This window comes from Heloderma suspectum, chromosome 4, assembly GCF_057233095.1.
Source record: "Heloderma suspectum isolate Gila_16-S chromosome 4, 16-S_ref, whole genome shotgun sequence".
Lineage (NCBI taxonomy): Eukaryota > Metazoa > Chordata > Lepidosauria > Squamata > Helodermatidae > Heloderma > Heloderma suspectum.
In genome coordinates this window covers 109193530-109213489 of record NC_139461.1, presented here as the reverse complement: position 1 = coordinate 109213489, position 19960 = coordinate 109193530, and the positions used below count along the sequence as shown (strand labels likewise).

Below are 19960 nucleotides of genomic sequence, written 5' to 3'. Positions count from 1 at the left end.
GGATTTCTTCTTCACCTTTGCCCAGAATGAAGAGTTGCTACATCTTCTGGGTGTGTATTGAGGCTGTCCACTCAGTGTTTCAGAAACAAGGCCAGCTCCAAAGCTATAGTGGCCTTGTTTTGAGCTAACCATGTTGGCTTAGCGTGATGTCTGAACAGCCTCTGTGGTTAATTGACAGCTGCCATAGAGCTCTGTGGCAAGAGCAGCCAAAGAAGAAGTAGCCGCTGAGCACCAAAATGGCCGACACCACAAAGGCCGTTGGGATGCATGGCCGCCCTTCTGGAGGACTCCTGGCTCCTGTAGGGGGGGGTAGTTATATAATGGTTAATCTAACCACGTTGCAGAACATGGTTACCTGCACATGTGGCAGTAGCACTCACAGCGGTTAGCGGTAACCACCATGCACCATGGTTAGCCTCACCACTGTGCATCTGAACGGGGCCAGCATCTTAAATTTTCATTATAATCTTCAGAGCAGCAGCCTATATACACAGTTTGTAAAATCTGGTGTGCAGATGAGCTGTTGTGCTGCTTCTGGTGTCCTACCTAGCTGTTGAAGGCCACAGAGTAAAGCTGGATGTATGAGAATCTGTAGAAAAATACTGGATTAGCTAGGGGGGGACCCACAAGGAGCAGCTATATTAAGAATGGTGGTGGTGATAGCTAATGGCGATTCTGGATCCTGATCCTGTGTGCTGAGAGATGTGCTTGCTGCGGTAGAATTACAGTCTTGTAAAAATGGTACAATGTCTGTCATGGATTCATGCAATGTTGGTGTGCTATGTTTTAAGCTCTTGCTTGATGGTGCAGCAAGCCATGCGTTAAAGTTTAAAATTCATATTTTTAAAACTGATGAAGTGGTAGTCTATATTGCCAATATTGTATGCTGCAAAATGATTGATGGTCATTAAATTTTGCTTGTGGATTTGCTTACCTCCCTGCTCCACCAAAGCAGAGGTGGGCAACACAGCCCCCCACCAAGCAGTGTAGCTGCCACCGCCACCACCCATTGCCCCCCACCGCTCTTATTCATTCTTTCAACTGGATTTTTTTAAAAGTTGTGGTTCGCTGCTGAAATTAGGCATCAAACCATTACGGAGGCTTAGAACGGACAAATTTAGCTTAAAAACAACCTACATTTGTCTGTTCTAAGCCTCTGTAGCAGTAACCGTGACCTTTAAAAAAAAAAAATTATCTCCCTTTCTTGGTGGTGCAGTGGTGGGAGTGCAGCCTCTGGTGGTTCCAGGGGGGAATTAGTCCCTGGACTGCCCAAAGTTGCCCACCCCTGTCCTAAAGTCAAACCCTTTAATCTAAAACTCGTAATCTCTTTTTAAAAAATTATCCAAGAAAATGAAGATTTTTCTGAAGTTAAATAAAAGAAGTCTTACCTAATCATCAGGAGCTGCTTAGAAGTATTACTTCTATTTTTTTACACTGACAGATAAGTAGAGCTATATTGTATCTGTACTGTTCATAATCAATACTTTCTGTCTGTCTTCCCCCTCCCTTCAGTATTGCCGTTATCTTCTCCAAGTAGTGGCAGTGATCGTCATGCAAAGAAAGTAAGGAAATGGCAGAATGCTGATTTTTACTTTTGATAAGCATGGTTTATACGGATACCAAATATGTGGGCTTTCCAGAATGCAATTTGGTAATATTGCCTTATCCTTTTTTGGTTTGGCTCTGGCCTGGTTCCACCTGGGGCCTTGCACTGTCAGAAGGCCTAACGTTGTCCCAGTTCAGGCATCATCTAGATTTGCTTCCACCATTTCATAGCTGAGTTGCAGTTTTGCCATTCATCTTACCTTTGTCAAATACAAAAAGTGCTTTATTTGAAAGCGGGCTTAATATCGGTGTCTTTGAAGTTCTTTTTCAGGTTTGGTGCTTGAATGTAGATAAATTGATCAAAGCTGAGTCCCAGATAAGGCCGAGGTAGAAACTGTCAGGAGGCCTTGGTGAGGGGTGGAGGGTGCCGACTGCATGTGGTGTCAGGCTCGGGGTGCTGCTGGATTTATTGCTATGTCTGGGAGCCTGATGTACCAGTGGCAACCAAGAGCACCTTTTCTTAACTCCTTCCAGGCAGGAAGACCTAAATCCATCTTCACAGACTCCAGCCTAGTAGCTAACATTAGTGACTACTCTGTGCTCTCCATGGGGCTTCCTTTGGTCGCTGGTGCAGTGATGTGCCTCCTGATCAGCCTCCTGATGGTTCACAGGAAGCTTCAACACCTGTCCGCTTTCTGCTTGCCTTCTGGATGCAACTCACTGTGCTCGTTTAAGTATAAAGTGCTAAGCCACTTGGGCCCTACATAATGACCACTTCCTCCTTAAAATAATATTTTAAGATCAACTATAAATCATCATCAACATAACTGATAGCCTAACAACTATACATTGCTTTTAATACATAGCATGCAACCACATCTGTTCTTTTAATACGTAGCATACAGCTTTTTTTTAACTCAAAAGTAAGTGCAGTGGTCCCAGTTCAGATTAGGCCTCTAGCGTTGGCAGGAGGGAGGCTTTAACCCTTTGCCCCCTAATTTTGTCCCAATCCAGATTGCGGGAGGGGGGTGGCATGCCTGCAGTTTGCACAGTAGAAAAGTGTCCATTGAAGTGAACGGAGGCTTTTTTCCTAAGCAAATTGCAAGTTCAGGAGGCCTGATCAGAGCGGGGGGGGGGGGCGCAAGGGGTTTAAGCCCCCTAGCCCAGTTAGGGTTCCAATCCAGATCCAGTCCCCATGCTTCCTTTTGAGTAAAAAGTAAGAACAGATGTAGCTGCATGCTGTGTGTTAAAAGTAATGTGCAGTTTGGCTGTGAGAGCGCCGCCTTAATTATACTGTCCATGTGACAATTTAGACCATTGTGTATATGGAGCAGGGATGGGCAGCCTGTGATCTTCCAGATGTTCTTGGACTTCAGTTCTCATCAGCCCCAGCCAGCATAGTTGAGGCTGATGGAAGTTGCCGTCAAGAACATCTGGAGGCCACGATGCAAAGCCTTGCGCCAGTTTGGGGGGGGCTCTAGTCTCCGGCACTGATTCTGTGTCGGAAGGCGAAGCTGCAGACTCAGGCCCAGCCCTGGGAAGCCAGGAGCCTGAACTCAGTTCTGCCAGGCCTCCCACTGGCTTGCCAGCCAGGACGCTGATATGGCCCATCTGTCTCCAGAGTCGGGAGACCTGATCTCAACAGAGGCCCCTGCTCTCAACCAGGGGAGCCTTCCATAGAACAGGGCAGCAGGAGGAGGTCTCTCCAGGAGAGGGTGGTTCAGGGGTGTCTCCCTCACTGCATCGTCAGTTAAAGAGGGTGGAGCAGAGGCATCCCGTGAGGCACAGCAATTGCCCGAGAGGCAAGCTTCCCTGCCAGAATCGAATGCCCGATACTGGTCTTTAAGCCAGAGCCTTTAGCAGAGGACTTTGCAGGTTATCTAAGCGTTGTTTCTAACAAAGCTTCCCTACATTGTATTGGACTCTCTGAACCTACTGAGCTTTATTCTACCTGCTTGATACAGGGCTGCATAGGGTTTTGTTTTGGTGCTCAGGAACGGAACCTAGTTGAAGTCTTATGTTGTGAACTATCTGTGGATCTTTATTGGGGCTGTAAAGGCATAAACCTGTTTACTGGAATAAATGGTTTTACTGTGAGTTGGGCTTCATCACTAAGAAGTCAGGTCTTGACATGCAAGTTGTTCACCCCTGATAAAGAGACATTACTGGTGGATGCCCCATAACTATGGAACTCATGCTAAAAACTTTTTCTGGAAGTCTTTTTTTTTTAAGATGCTCTTCAGGCTCTCATGGTTGAGAGCAATCAGGTATGGGGAAATCTTATTTTGGTGCACTGTAATTAGTTGGGGTTTGTTAGTTATTTGATTAAACCCTAATGTGTTATCATGTTCTAAGAACCTGAAAACTTATACTTGGTAGCTGCATTTGTAAAAAAAAACAACCCTTAAATATCAGCATTTGCATTTGCATTAGTAGTTGCATTTGAGAAGGAAAAAAAACCTTAAATGTCAGCGGCTTGTATCTAAGATACTCATAACTCTTCGTGTGGTGTATGTGCGCATACCAAATGCAATATGAAACTAAGTATTGCAAAGTGCTATCATCCAGTAAATTAACTATATATTTTTCTTCCTACTTAAAGAGCACATTTCATAAGATGAATGGGTATCTATCTATTTATCTCAAGAGTTTGGAGTGGATATATTGCTAGCCACCCAGAGACCTTTTGTTATTGGGTAGCATACAAATGTAAATGAGGGTGCAATCCTATGCATGTTTAGACAGAAAAAAAGTCCTACAACTCCCAGCATTCCCCCAGCCAGCCATGCTGCCTAGGGCATGCTGGGAGTTGTAGGACTTATTTCTGTCTAAACATGCATAGGATTGTGTTTTATTTCATTTAGGGTGCAATCTGCAATACTCTGCTACTAGGTGTTTCTACCAGAATGAAGTTGACATGTTCAACAACCTCTCTTCCAGGAGGGAAGCTCAGCACTACACAGAGAGAAGGCAAGGAGAAGAATGAAGCCAAGCACAGAGAGGCCGAACTTTTCATCAACGCATTCAGCTGGTATTCCTTCAACTCCTTTGCCACACGTTAGATAAAATATGTGGTCCCTCAAATATCCATCTTGCTTCTTCTGAATTGCCTTCTGTCTCATCCTGCTGATGTGGCATGTGGCAACTGAGATGAGACTTCACTTAATGTGAGCCAGGGTTGTTTTGGGCGAGAAAACTAGGTATCTCTTGAAAGAATATACTCTATATCAACGTTCCCCAACCTGGTGTGCTCCAGATGTTTTGGACTACAACTCTCAGCATTCCTGTCAATTGGCCATGTTAGCTGGGGCTGCTGAGCACTGATGTTCAAAACACGAACAGGGAATTTTTGCATTCAGCTATCAAAACCCAGGCCGTGAATTGAATAATACTGTGAGTATCCCTACACGAGGCATTTATCGTGCCCTTGTGATTGTTCACTCACGGATGTTTGCGGGTTCTTTTCACGATGTCATCAGCCTCCAGTGCCTTTCCCGCTCTTTTCAAGCTGGAATCTGCCTTTTTATAAAATCCTGAAAATGCTGTAATAAACCGAAATCACACAATAAAACAGTGCCATCTGCTGGCAGTATGAATGAAACATACAGGAAGGAAACCAGTGAAAAACGGGGGGGGGGGGGGGGGTATTGTGCCGATCATTAAACCCGCGAAGACTCTGGAAGACAAAGCCCTGGGAATGCTGTAGGATTTTTGCTAAATGTGGAAAAGCCCTATGTGTGCCAGGGTGAATCCAGAGACCCTTTTGCATTCTCAAGGTCCTTCCCCCAGGCATCTGGCCATTCACTGATAAGGGATATCCCTGAGGATGCCACATTCAAAATCATGCCTGCTCCTTCATCTCCATAGCACCATTCTGGGTTCTCATTCTAAGGCCTAGTTCTCAGGCAGGTGGAGGTAAGGACTCCCATTTGGGTCTGCAGATACGGACTCGCATGATGGGATGCTTCTCTTTACCAAAACATTTACTGCGCATAGAAAAGCACACGTTGGGGCGAAGAGTTCTACCCTAGCCTTCTCCCAAACCTGCTAGCCTTCCCATCATAGGAATGCATGCTCATGGGGAGAAGCGTGAAGTAGTGCAGTGCGGACGAAGGTGTGCCACCTCGTCTGCTGTTTGCAGGAACTAGACTGTTATAGGGATGGCAGAGAATTCCGCCACGGATCTCGGTGAGGCCAAATGCCAGTGCATTCGGCCCCCCGAACTCCATGGTGGAACGGCCTGCCGCCCCCCCCCCCCCGTGGATCCCCCCCGGGATGAGACCTACCTGGGGCGGATCTTCCGGGCGGCTCCGGCAGCGACCGGTCTTCCGACTGGCTGCCGCCGCCGCCACCACCATTTCCAGTGTTAAAAAAAAAACAGACGTGATAGGCTATGTAAACATTTACGTAGCCTATCACGGCTGACTACAGGGACGCAATTGGTGGCAGCTATGGCCGCCGCCATTTGCATTCCTGCTAGCCAGCGGCCGGATGTCTGGCTGCTGGCGGAGCCGGCCGGCAGCTCCGCAGAATCCCCGTGGAGCGGAGCTGGCTGGCCAGGATTCCAGGAGGAGGGACGGAGCACCTCCCCCCCCAGCAGAACCTGGCAGAGCCAGGTAAAGCCAATTTCGTACATCCCTAGACTGTTGTCACAGTGGAATGTTGGATGGAATGTCAAGAGAGTGGGACAGACTCATGGGAACGACGTCATCTGTCTAGAGCCGGGTTCTCCAACATGGAGTCCATGGGCACCCATGTGCCTGTGGACACCTCTCTTGGCACCCACCAGGCTCCCTGCCCTGCCTGATGCTTATTTTAATTCTTAAGATTTTTTAAAGTAATAATAATAAAAAACCTGGAATGCTGGCTTACTGCAAAGCGAAGGGCTGACCTCCAGCATCACCTTTATTTGGGTTCAAAAGAATGGTTCTGTGTTTTAGAGCCCAGCCCCCACCTCTGTCTTGTACTTTGGTTCTTTTGCAAGTTTTCTTTTCATCTCACTAGTCTGGCTTCTGGGAAATGGGTTTTCTTTAGCCAGTCGTGCCCACGACGCAAGGTTGATAAAAAAAAGAACGTTTTTTTAAAATAAAAGAATAGGATTTTAAAATTTTAAATTGTATTTTTTAAAATTTAAATCAAATTTTGAAATTTTTGTAGAGCAATTAGTAAAAAGGATCCTAGGCCAAAGATATCGTGAATACTAATTATACAACTTCTAATTATATTCTATGAATATGTTAGCAGTTTATGGAGACGGGCGATAACCTGAACAGTCCTATTCTGCACTGCAGGTCATGTACAGAAGTCATGCCCTCTCTCTTTCTCACTCTCTCAAGGCCTTGCCTCTCTCTGAGTGCAAAGATAGAGAAGGTCAATGAATAGATAATTTGGGAATGGAGTAGATCTGAGCAAGGAGGAGGAGTCTGGATATAAATACAAGGGATGGGGAGGGGAAGAGAAAGTGAAACCAAAAGTGAACAGAACATATTCATGCAGTCCTGACTCCTGCAGACACTTCTGCTGCATACATCCTCCGCTGTGTACCTACGTTCTAATGAAATCTACATCTCTGAATATGTATTACAATTATATTAAACAATAATGTACTTTTAACTAAAAAATAGAACCTCGTGTGGCACAGAGTGGTAGGCGGCAGTATTGCATCCGAAACTCTCCTCACGACCTGAGTTCGATCCCAGCGGAAGCCGGGCCTTGGGTAGCCAGCTCAGGTCGACTCAGCCTTCCATCCTTCTGAGGTCGGTAAAATGAGTACCCAGCTTGCTGGGGGAGAGGTAGTCACGACTGGGGAAGGCACTGGCAAACCATCCCGCTATAGTCTGCCATGAAAATGCCAGCTCAAGCAGCGTCCCTCTAGGGGTCAGTAATGACCCGGTGCTTGCACAGGAGGAACCTTTCTAACTAAAAATAATGATTAAATAAAATCTTCGTCACTAGTGATTTCAACTGTGATTTAAATAATTAAATTTGAGTCCTTCAGAGAACCGATTTACATTGAATTGATTTAAATCAAATCAACCTTGCAACAACAGCAGCTGTTTATAGGTGAGGTGCCCCCATGGCAGCCATTTTGTGCGAGCATTCATGACACTTCCTCAAGATTCAAATGTTCCCATTGATCCAAAGAGGTTCAGGACCTCTGGTCTAGATATTGGATTGATCAGTAGAAAGAAGACCACTACCTATCAATACCTCCATTCCTCCATCATGGTGGGTGTTTTTTTTTTGGGGGGGGGGGGTAAGATGCAATTTAAGTTTTTCCGAGGACCTGGAAGTTATGTCCTACAAATTGCTTTTTTTAGATGGTTTGGAAGTGATGGGTACCACTTTGCCATTAAGCAGTCATTCTTCACCCAGTATCTCAGATGCTGGATCAAGCAAGGTATGGTTTTAGTAATTATATGTGTGTGTGTGTGTGTGTGTATGCGTGTGTTTTATGTTTATAGATATCAGATATATATTAGTGTGTGTATGTAAATATCGATATTTCACTCTTATTATATCCTTCCAGTTTTGAGACCAGTATATACTATACCTTTTTTAAATACTGCAATCTGAATGTTTTCTTGGGGTTGGGTTTTTTCTTTTGTTTTTGCTGTTCCTAGAAATACGACGCGGCATCTAGTACTCTACCTCTGGAAGATAAAGTCTCCAAATCTAAGCGGAAGCTTTCAGGTAGACCGAGTCCTGGCAAAACAAAATGAAAAGAGGCTCAAAGAGTAATAGCAAACTTACATCATTTTCCTAGTTATTTAAGGGCGGGGAGGAGTGGTCCCTCTCCCTTTGTTCCCTTGTACGTGTGCAGTCCAGGCCTATGATATGAACAATTGCTGTCATTGCAAGGCAATCAATATGGGTCTCCGGATGGATCACGTAAAGAAGGGGCGCATATCCCGGGGGCTGTGTGCAGCCACCCATGGTCTTTACTACATCCTCCCACAGGAGAAGTTAACTGTTTGGAATATCCTAATGTGAATCTATTTTCAATTAAATTGCAACTTCCATTGACATCCATTGGGACAATTCAAAGAAAATATGGCTCGCAATTTGGGTATAAAAAAACCTAGACCATGTAAAATTTGACACTAACATTTGGGTGTGGGATTTTGTGTTCTTCTTTTTGTTTTGTGGGATTTGTTAGACTTCTCAGCTGGTCTCATTAGGAAGCATTTAAAACGTACTGAGGGGACGCCTGGTAATGAACAGTCTTCGAGCATTCCTTTTGAACCAGAAAAGCTCTTTGATTCCCCAGAGATGGAAGAGGAGTGCCCAAAAGGTGATTAGACTAAATGCCACTACACTGCTATTCTGTAAATGCTGCAAGTAAATAATAAACTTTTCTGTAATTGATTGGGATGGAATTCCTTTCCTGTTCCCGATTCCTCCTTACTACTTGAGTCTTGTCAAAGGTGAAGACCTACCTGTTTTCAGAGCATTCCCAGTGTAGGCTTCTCTTTTGTTTTTAGTAGCTCTGGGTTCTGAACAGCTATTGGTGCTCTTACTTGTTTAAGGTAATCTGTAATTTGCCTTTGTTTGGGTGGCTGTTTTATTGTGGGTCACCTTGAGGACTCTCTGGAAAAGTACGCAAGGGCCAAAATTCATATGATGTGTTTAGAGATGTGAAGGCCTGGAAAAAACAGAAAAGTGTGTGGGGGGGGATGGGACATCCCCCCCCCCCCGATTTTTTGAAAGTTTTGGAGGGGGGAGGTTTTTTTCAGAATGCTTCAGTTCTCCCCCTGCCCCTCCAGAACTTTTTCTGTTTTTTTCCTGGGCCTTCAAAGGGTTCATCACATAAGGCAGAAATCCCGGATTCCCACCGGGCTTTCTGCTTCACTTTTCTTTGCAGGATTACAATCAACTCCATTACACGGAGGGACATGGGGGACCAATCTTCCATTTCAGCACTTTTCCTGTTTTCCTTTAGACCCCACCATCTAGTGGCTGAAAAACAGCGCTACACCAGCAATACGTGCCAGCAATTCTGCACATTTAAAAAGTAAACCTGATTGATTCTGGAGCTTTTTAAGCAGGATAAACCTGAAAAGGCATGGGAGGGGCCCTGGATGTTAGTGACATCATGTAATGGACCCACAGACTTCCGTGAGTGGCCAGCCACAAGTGTGCAATAAATTGCTGGTGTAGAGAAGCACCACATCTCTAGACGTATTACATATGGTTTGACATCACATGATTTTAAAAACACACACTACAAATAGCAACCTGTGTATAAGATCAGGATTTGGACCATGGGAAGGCGGTTTAAACTTTTCCACCTGTGCCACGATCCTGACAAAAGTCACCCCCTTCCCCCTGCAAACTACTATTAGTATTATTAGTATTAGTCGTCATCGTAGTAGTAGTATTCTGACCCACAGCTAATAGCTTCCGTGTATATGTATGTGATTATTTTACTTACTATATTTATGTAGCATCCCCAAAACACAAGTTCTGGGCAGTGCACAAAACAAATACAACATTTAAAATTAAATATAACTGAATAAAACTTACTTATGTATTTATTTATTAGGTTTTTCTACTGCCCATCAGCCAAAGTTCTCTGGGTGGTTCACAAAAGTATTAAAACTAAAACACAATTAAAATACGGACTATAAAGTGAGAGGCCCAAACTATAAACAGTAAATTATTTTAAAGGCATGGGTAAATAAAAAGGTCTTCACCTGGCGGCAAAAACAGCATAAAGATGGCTCCAGGCAAACCCCTCTGGGAAGGCTGTTCTGTAACCAGGATGCTGCTACGGGAAAGGGCCTCGCCTTAGTCATCACCCACCTCACCTCATTTCGAGGGGAACCTGGAGCAGGGCCTCTGAAGAAGATCTTAAGGTTTAGGTAAGTGTATATGGGAAAAGGATGTCTTTGAGGTAACCGGGTCCCGAGTCATTTAGGGCCGTAAAGATTAAAACCAGCACTCTATATTGGGTCTGGAAATGGACTTGGGAGCCAGTGCAGCAGATAAAGCACAGGCATAATAGGGTCAGAACGCCCAGTCCTAGTTAATAATCTTGTGGCCCAATTCTGGACCAATTGCAGTTCCTGAACTATTTTTAAAGGCAGCTCCACTTACAACACATTGCACAAATTTAAATGGGAAGTTACCAGAGCTGAGGTAATTGTGGCCAAGCTACCTCTATCCAGGTAAGGCCACAGGACCACAGTGTGGGTGGAAAGAGTTAAATCCTCCCCTCACATACCACAGTCCCAATTCTGATGGGGCCCTATGTGGTTGCGATGTATAATTAGAAGATGCAACAACAAAGCATGTGTTTAACATCACATGTAGTTTGACCCTAACAAATAATTTAAAGCAAATATTGTTTGAGAACTTTGGTTCCTAGCCTAGAACATTTCCTTAAAAGTGAGTTATTCCATTGGGCTAGAAAATAACTCTTGGGCATGAGGTATTGATTGTGATTTCATATATAGAGAGAGGGGTGGCAGGGTAGGTGTAACACGGCACAACAGCAAAGCAAGAAGGAGGCTCTGGATTCGCTATGGATGCAGTCAGTCTTAAGGTAAAATATATAAGAAAAATAGAAAGACTAACAGAGTATTTTAAATATATATATACACACACACACACACACACACATATATATATACATATTTAGGGTGAAACGCTTTGGTGTCCAGCCTCAAGGGCTGAAGCTGGAACATTTAGTTCAAAATATATTTCAGATATAAGCCTCCCTTTCTCTCATATATACACACACACACACATGAACTTTAAAGTGGAAATAAGATGGGAGTGTGAAGATGGGAAGGATGGACAGGGCCAACTCTTCTGTCTGTAAATCCCAGGTTTAAATCCCAGATTTAAAGCAATACTACAGCACATACATCTGGTTCCCATCAGTTATAACTCTAACGAACATAGCCCTAATATTAAGTAATATCAAACGGGATTATATATCAACCTCCCTGTTTTGTGCTTGTTTAAAACAAAAGGATTGTTAAAATCGTAACCGTGATAATTTTGCACAGTGATGTTTGTGCAAAATCGAGGCAATAAAAATAGGGTATGATGTATCTCTTTGCAGGTTAAGTCTTTCAGTTTATGACAGTACCAGGTGTATCAGCGGAACCAGGAGAGAGCAATTCCCCCTCCCTGCCAAAGCACTCATGCACCCTCAAAATCTGCTCTGGAGGGCTGGAGAACCATCTAAAGCAGATGGGGGGGGGGGGGCTGCAGTAGGGAGGAGATTGCAAGAAAGTCCCATTGCATGAGCAGATTTCTGCTCATGCAACACTGGATTCCACTTTATTTGTTTGAAAAAATTGTTCCTCTTTGGTAGGAGTTTCCCCAGAGTATTACGCAAATACAGGGTTAAGCTTTGTAATTGTTGTGGGGCTGTGTTTCTTTCTTGCAGGCCAACATTTAGATGAATTAGATGATGATGAATTTGTCTCCAAAATATTTGAGGAAGAAATTGGTGACTCGGGGGTCATTGCTGCATTTGAGAACTTTACGGATGAATTGAAGAAAACATTTTGGGTGTGTGTTTTTGTTTGTTTTGTTGTTGTTCAGTCGTTCAGTCGTGTCCGACTCTTCGTGACCCCATGGACCATAGCACGCCAGGCCTTCCTGTCCTGCGCTCTCTCCCGGAGCGTGCTCAAGTTCATATTCATTGCATCCGTGATGCTATCTAGCCATCTCATCCTCTGCCATCCCCTTCTCCTTTTGCCTTCAGTCTTTCCCAGCATCAGGGTCTTTTCCATGGAGTTTTCTCTTCTCATTAGGTGGCCAAAATATTGGAGCTTCAGCTTCATTATCTGTCCTTCCAATGAGCACTCAGGGTTGATTTCCTTTAGGATGGACTGATTTGACCTCCTTGCAGTCCAGGGGACTCGTAAGAGTCTTCTCCAGCACCACAGTTCGAAAGCATCAATTCTTCGGCGCTCAGCCTTCCTTATAGTCCAGCTCTCACAGCCATACATTACTACTGGGAAAACCATAGCTTTGATTAGACGGACCTTTGTTGGCAAGGTGATGTCTCTGCTTCTTACTATGCTGTCTAGGTTGGCCATAGCTTTCCTCCCAAGGAGCAAGCGTCTTTTAATTTCATGGCTACAGTCACCGTCTGCGGTGATCTTGGAGCCCAAGAAAGTAAAATCTGTCACTGCTTTCATTTCTTCCCCTTCTATATGCCAGGAAGTGATAGGGCCAGATGACATGATCTTAGTTTTTTTAATGTTGAGTTTCAAACCAGCTTTTGCACTCTCCTCTTTCACCCTCAACAAGAGGCTCTTGAGATCCTCTTCGCTTTCTGCCATTAGGGTGGTATCGTCTGCATATCGGAGGTTGTTGATAATTCTCCCGGCAATCTTAATTCCGACCTCTGATTCATCCAACCCGGCATTTCTCATGATGTACTCTGCATATAAGTTAAATAAGCAGGGTGACAATATGCAGCATTGTCGTACTCCTTTCCCAATTTTGAACCAATCGGTTGTTCCATGTCTGGTTCTTACTGTTGCTTCTTGACCCTCGTACAGGTTTCTCAGGAGACAGGTAAGGTGGTCTGGTACTCCCATCACTTTAAGAATTTGCCACAGTTTGTTGTGATCCACACAATCAAAGGCTTTAGCGTAGTCAATGAAGCAGAAATAGACGTTTTTCTGGAATTCTCTTGCTTTCTCCATGATGCAGCGAATGTTGGCGATTTGATCTCTAGTTCCTCTGCCTCTTCGAAACCCAGCTTGTACTTCCGGTAGTTCTCGGTTCACATACTGCTGAAGCCTAGCTTGTAGGATTTTGAGCATCACCTTGCTGGCATGTGAAATGAGCGCAATTGTGCGGTAGTTTGAACACTCTTTGGCGTTGCCCTTCTTTGGAATTGGAATGTAAACTGACCTTTTCCAGTCTTGTGGCCACTGTTGAGTGTTCCAGATTTGTTGGCATATTGAATGCAGCACTTTAACAGCATCATCTTTTAGGATTTTAAATAGCTCGGCTGGAATACTGTCATCTCCGCTAGCTTTGTTGTTACTAATGCTTCCTAAGGCCCACTTGACTTCACTCTCTAGGATATCTGGCTCAAGTTCAGTGGCCGCACTATCATGGCTATCAGGGACATTAAGATCTTTCCTGTATAGTTCTTCTGTGTATTCTTGCCACCTCTTCTTAATCTCATCTGCTTCTGTTAGGTCCTTGCCTTCTTTGTCCTTTATCATGCCCGTCTTTGCACAAAACGTTCCCTTGAGATCTCCAATTTTCTTGAAGAGATCTCTAGTCTTTCCCATTCTGTTGTTTTCCTCGATTTCTTTGCATTGTTCATTTAAGAAGGCCTTCTTGTCTCTCCTTGCTATTCTCTGGAACTCTGCGTTCAGTTGGGTATATCTTCCCCTTTCTCCTTTGCTTTTCGCTTCCCTTCTTTCGTGAGCTACTTGTAAAGCCTCATCAGACAGCCACTTGGCTTTCTTGCATTTCTTTTTCTTTGGGACGGATTTCCCAAATTTTGGGAATTAAATTTTAATTTAATTAAATTTAAATTTAATTTTGGCAATTAAACAAACAAATTTTGTTTGTTTAATTGCCACCAAATGCTTATTTTGTACACTCTGGCCTGATAAGACAGTTTTATGAATCTGTCAGCTATTGGATAATTTCCACCTGCTCCAAAAAAGTTGTTCTGATTTTACCTGTACTGTGACTTAGTCTAGGTACAAGAGGATGGAGATTTACACACACAATATGTTGAAAGCACCTGGACAGAATATATCTGCATTATTGAATCGTATCCATCAGAGCCGGTAGGTGGTGCCCATCCAATGTAACTTAAGGGTGGCCGTCTCTTCTCTTCTGCAGCAGTTGTTGCTGAGCATAAGTGAAGGTCTTGGTGTTTCTCTACTTGCATTTTCATAACAGGTGATGATTCCATGCAGAAGTCCAACCATTCTGGTGGGCAGTGGCAGCAGAGATTGGCCATATTACAAACCAAAATATCCCACATATGACAAGTTGAGCAGTATTAAATTTGTTTGTAGGGGAGGCCAGTGATTTAAACAGTAAGGAGCTAATTACCCTTTTACTTGTAGCTGCCAGATCCACAATAGCTAGGTTTTGGAAGGGATTCACCTTCCAGGGATTAGATTATTGGTATGCCACTGGCAAATTGCCATAATGGAAAAAATATCGCACAAGTTGAAGATGGCCAGGGGTCAAAGCAAACACGATTCATTCCATGTGATGTGGTTTGACTTTATCCCATATACGAACAGAACAGAACATCAATATTTGATTCCCTCGCACTATAAAACACTATGGCTTTTATAAGGAAGAAAACAGATGAAGAATAATCCTGAGTCTGCCTGATAAAATATCTCGTAGTATTGATAAGAATTACCTGTGACCTCTGTACACCTGTTAAGATATAACTGTATGGAAAGAAGATGTAATCCTGCTGGAATTTGTTATATTTTAGTTTCCATTTTGGTTTGGTTTGGTTTTATTTTGCTTTGTTAATATTATTGAAATTCAGTAAAAATTTGTTTTAAAATAATAGGTGATGATTCCTAAGAAGAACATTGTTCACTTAGGATGAACTGTGATTACAGAGCATTTCCTTTAAGATAGTGATTGGGGCAAACATCAGCATTTTGTATAAGTTGCTTGCCTTCCATATTTCAATCAAAGAAAATTGTTCTCCAGCGTGTGTCCTGCATTTGAAGGGCTGTGCTAGACCACACACTCAGTTCATGCGGCACATTGATCTCACCATTGCTTTGCAGGAATATGCAACCTAGAGCACATCCGATATTTCTCTGAGGCTGCATCTTGCAAAGGAAAATGGCTGGCTGTGGGAAAGCTATGGTGCAGGGACATCTCTCCACAATTGCTGATCTTAGCAGGGTTTGCTCAATGAGAAGCTTTGAAGGCAGCCCAAGTTGTCAGAATCACCGTTTGAAAGCAGCTGGTAGATGATGTGTTGGGTTGGGTTTTTTAGTCCATTGATTATAAATCCAAGCAGTATAGAAGTGGCACATATCAAAATGGACAGGAGCTGGTGGATCAGGTGGTGGAATTCCTATTTGCTCCAGGAGACAGCAATGTTAAATACTTCTTTGCTGAAGAAATAAAGTGGCTCATGTTTGTCTGCAACAGGCTAAATGAACTGGAAAACTTCCATAAGATTGTTGTCCAGGAACTTGCCAATCTTGAGAAGAGATCTCAGTTTCTCTCAAGCCTTGAGAAGGATACAGTGGTGTGTATACTTTTTTCACTTTGTCTGTTGATTGATTTTAATGCTTCAGCATCCTACTCATATTACAAACATTTGTTTCAGGAATTTTGGACTAAACAATCCAACAAGCTGAAGCATAAACTGAATGCTTTTTGCATTTGTCAAATGCAGAGGTATTTATCTCTTTGTTCTCTGTCCAGTGAGCACCACTGAACATTTTTCTTGCATGCTCGGGTTTGAAAGGTGACTAGTTTCTTTGTACTTGTTAGCATGTTTATCTTACCACCACTGAGGGTTTCTTCAAATGACACAGTAGAAAGCACCATCAACTGGATGTTATTGTCACTGTGCCCTTTTCTTTTCAAATGGACAAGCAGGGGTGGGGTGCGGGCGTGTATGTCTGTACTCACACCTTTCCAGGTGAGTTTATTGAACAAGGAAATTCTTCTGTTTCAGAGAAATGTAATTTTTGCAGAAATACTCCAACTGCATTAGATTCTAAGGGTTGGTGAGTTGATCTCCACTCCCACCCTCCCCAGGCTAGCAGAGCATCTTCTCTATAAAATATGTGCTTTCCTGTATCTATCAACTGGATAGTAGTCTTGTCTCAGGAGGTAGTGAACTCTCCTTTGCTGGAGGTGTTTAAGCAGACGCTGGGTATCCATCTGTCAGGGATGCTGTAGTTGCATCCCGTATTGCACATCCTGCACTGAGCAAGGGGTCAGACTAGATGACCTCCAAAGTTTCCGGCAACTCTGTATTTTGATTAATTTGAAATATGTATGCCTTGCCTTTTGACCCACTAGAGTTTACAAAGCAGCTTAAACCACTATATATATATATGTGTGTGTGTGTGTATCATAAATTAAACCACTACCCAGTGCAGAATGAATAATCCACATACCCATTATGCAACACAACTTCCTGCCTGCATGGCCATTTTGTGTGGTGATTTTTGTTCAATTTTCTTTGAAACTAAAGGCCAAACTACAAAGGCAAACATGCATTTAACATGTGGGGTTGTGGTGTTTTTTTTTAAAAATAGCAGCCATAGTGGGTCCTGATCTGGATTTGGGACTATTGTGAGTGAAGGGTAAGTTTAACTCTCCCACTGCTGAGCTCCTGTTCCCTGTCCCACCCCCTGAAGCTTGAAGCAATTGTCCCAGCAGTGAGCTTTCCTCCCAGGGCAAGCAACAGCTTCAGGGAGGAAGAAGGGATTTTTTGTTGGGACCCCCTGGGAAAGGGTCAAGCTCTTCCCCTCCAGCTGTGTGGCCAGCATATTGCCAGAGATGAGGATCATTCCATCCTTGCTTTTCTTAATGATCTATTGGAGAAGAAAGAGGAAGGGATAACCAGAGGGGAAGGTTTAGGGCCAATCTAAAATGGCATGGACCCCACATATACAGTCACGTGAAAAAGAAAGTACACTCTCTTTGAGTTCTATGGTTTTACATATCAGGACATAATAAAAATGATCTGGTCCTTAGCAGGTCTTAAAATTAGGTAAATACAACCTAATTTTGTTGAACAACAACACATGACATATTACACCGTGTCATTATTTATTTCACAGAAATAAAGCCAAAATGGAGAAGCCATGTGTGAAAAACTAAGTACACCCTTACTGCTTCCATAGGTAGGAAGAGGCCAAGTAGCAGCCAGGTGCTGCTAATCAAATGCCCTTGATTAATTGATCATCAGCAAGTGAGACCACCTTTATAAAAGCTGAAGTCTCAGGAGTTTGCTGGTCTCAAGCATTTGGGTGTATGTTAACACAATGCCAAAGAGTAAAGACATCAGTAATGATCTTAGAGAAGCAATTGTTGCTGCCCAGCAATCTGGGAAGGGTTATAAGGCCATTTCCAAACAATTTAAAGTCCATCATTCTACAGTGAGGAAGATTATTCACAAGTGGAAAACATTCAAGACAGCTGCCAATCTTCCGAAGACTGGACATCACAGCAAATTCACCCCAAGGGCAGACCGTGCAATGCTCAGAGGAATTGCAAAACATCCAAGAGGTACATCTCAGACTCTACAGGCCTCAATTAGCATGTTAAATGTTAAAGTTCATGACAGTACAATTAGAAAAAGACTGAACAAGTATGGTTTGTTTGGAAGGGTCGCCAGGAGAAAGCCTCTTCTCTCTAAATATGTTCTAAATAAAGAACATGGCAGCATGGCTTAGGTTTGCAAAGTTGCATCTGAACAAATCACAAGACTTCTGGAACAATGTCCTTTGGACAGATGAGACCAAAGTGGAGATGTTTGGCCATAATGCACAGCGCCACGTTCGGCCAAAACCAAACACAGCCTATCAAAACAAACATCTCATACCAACTGTCAAGCACGGTGGTGGAGGGGTGATGATTTGGGCTTGTTTTGCAGCCACAGGACCTGGGCACCTTGCAGTCATTGAGTCGACCAAGACCTCCTCTGTATACCAAAGTATTCTAGAGTCAAACGTGAGGCCATCTGTCCGACAGCTAAAGCTTGGCCAAAATTGGGTCATGCAACAGGACAATGATCCCAAGCACACCAGCAAATCTACAACAGAATGGCTGAAAAAGAAAAGAATCAAGGTGTTGCAGTGGCCCAGTCAAAGTCCAGACCTCAACCCGATTGAGATGCTGTGGTGGGACCTTAAGAGAGCTGTGCATAAACAAATGCCTGCAAACCTCAATGAACTGAAGCAATGTTGTAAAGAAGAGTGGGCCAAAATTCCTCCACAACAATGTGAGAGACTGATAAAGTCATACAGAAAACAATTACTTCAAGTTATTGCTGCTAAAGGTGGTTTTACAAGCTATTGAATTATAAGGTGTACTTAGTTTTTCACACATGGCTTCTCCATTTTGGCTTTATTTCTGTAAAATAATGACACGGTGTAATATGTTATGTGTTGTTGTTCATCTGAGGTTGTATTTACCTAATTTTAAGACCTGCTAAGGACCAGATGATTTTTATTATGTCCTGATATGTAAAACCATAGAACTCAAAGAGGGTGCACTTTTTCACATGACTGTAAGTCACCCAAAAATGCTTCCCCATGTTGGCACTTCATGCTGTTGTGATCTACCATTTAAGGGATATGCCAACTGCCTACCAGGGTTATACATCCCAGACATCAGTTCTGCATCCGTTTGGGGCCAGTGCACAAGCATGAGAACCTTCTAAACCTTATGCTGGCAACTAGCGTCATCCGACAGCATTGTGACCTATAGATGCGCCTCTCCTTCCTGTCTCTTCCCTTTCCTCCCTGCTGTGGCTGTGACTTTGGCTTGTGACGTGCTGCTGGAGGAGCTCAGGTGAGAACTTGGGATGAACAAAATACACCTGTCTCTAGTTTGCCTTCTGTTACAGGATACAATTCATGGATTCAGTCCTGGATGAAACAACGAGAAACGAGGATGGTACAGTCCCAAAGGTAAAGGTCTGTGTTGTAGCTAAGGAGATTTGCAGGCATTGAGTTTCAGTTTGGAATCTTGGGAAACATTAGGGTAAACAGAGGCTTTCATTAGCCAAGCAGGATGACAATTCTTGATCAAATATGCCATACAATAGCTTTAACTATGACAAAAGGTCTCCCTTGTCATCTATAAATGTATGAAACTATATATATAGGGAACTCAGCGAATGGCTTGATATATTGCAAAATCCAACACCAGATCACACAATGCTGGTAATGCAGTTATGTAACTTTAGACTCTGGACTGAGTGATCTGACCAAGGGCAGGGGGTGGGGACCCTTCAGATGATAATGTGAAAGACTTCACATACTTCAAAAGGTGGTAGGCCAGGCTTGCTGCATTTGAGGGCCCTCTTGCCCATTCTGCTGAGTCGGGCCATGGCTCTCTTCCCCAAAGCCCTGTCCTCACAGCACCGCTGCCCAGTATGTCCCACTACTTGTGCCTAGGTTTTTCTCTTGTCTACTCGCCCCCCTTCCATTCTTAGGGATGATAGTATCCACTACTAATCATAATGCAGAGCACAACACTTAAAAAAGGCTAGCCACTCACGGTCCAGAACTGCAGGACCGTCCTGTAAAGTGTTCAGTTGTTACGAAGCTCTACTCTTAATTTGGTGTAGGGTGAAGCTCCTTTTTAAACGCTGATGTTACACTCGTCATGCAAAGAAACTGCTGAACCCTGATACTAGCATGTCATTAAGGGTGCAACCCATGGCTGGCTGGGGAATGCT

At 43.5% G+C, this 19960-nt stretch overlaps 1 protein-coding gene across 1 annotated transcript in view; it reads left to right on the top strand.

The window, feature by feature from the left end:
* SYCP2L (synaptonemal complex protein 2 like) overlaps nucleotides 1-19960 on the top strand; it is a 63547-nt gene that overhangs the window by 42996 nt on the left and 591 nt on the right. Inside the window, exons 22-30 of the mRNA XM_084851491.1 lie at nucleotides 1513-1562; nucleotides 4486-4576; nucleotides 7866-7945; nucleotides 8169-8238; nucleotides 8705-8839; nucleotides 11948-12072; nucleotides 14236-14330; nucleotides 15682-15781; nucleotides 19124-19187. Of these exons, the coding sequence (XP_084707617.1) occupies nucleotides 1513-1562; nucleotides 4486-4576; nucleotides 7866-7945; nucleotides 8169-8238; nucleotides 8705-8839; nucleotides 11948-12072; nucleotides 14236-14330; nucleotides 15682-15781; nucleotides 19124-19153 (776 nt within the window). The 3' untranslated portion in view covers nucleotides 19154-19187. The remainder of the gene's footprint in view (nucleotides 1-1512; nucleotides 1563-4485; nucleotides 4577-7865; nucleotides 7946-8168; nucleotides 8239-8704; nucleotides 8840-11947; nucleotides 12073-14235; nucleotides 14331-15681; nucleotides 15782-19123; nucleotides 19188-19960) is intronic.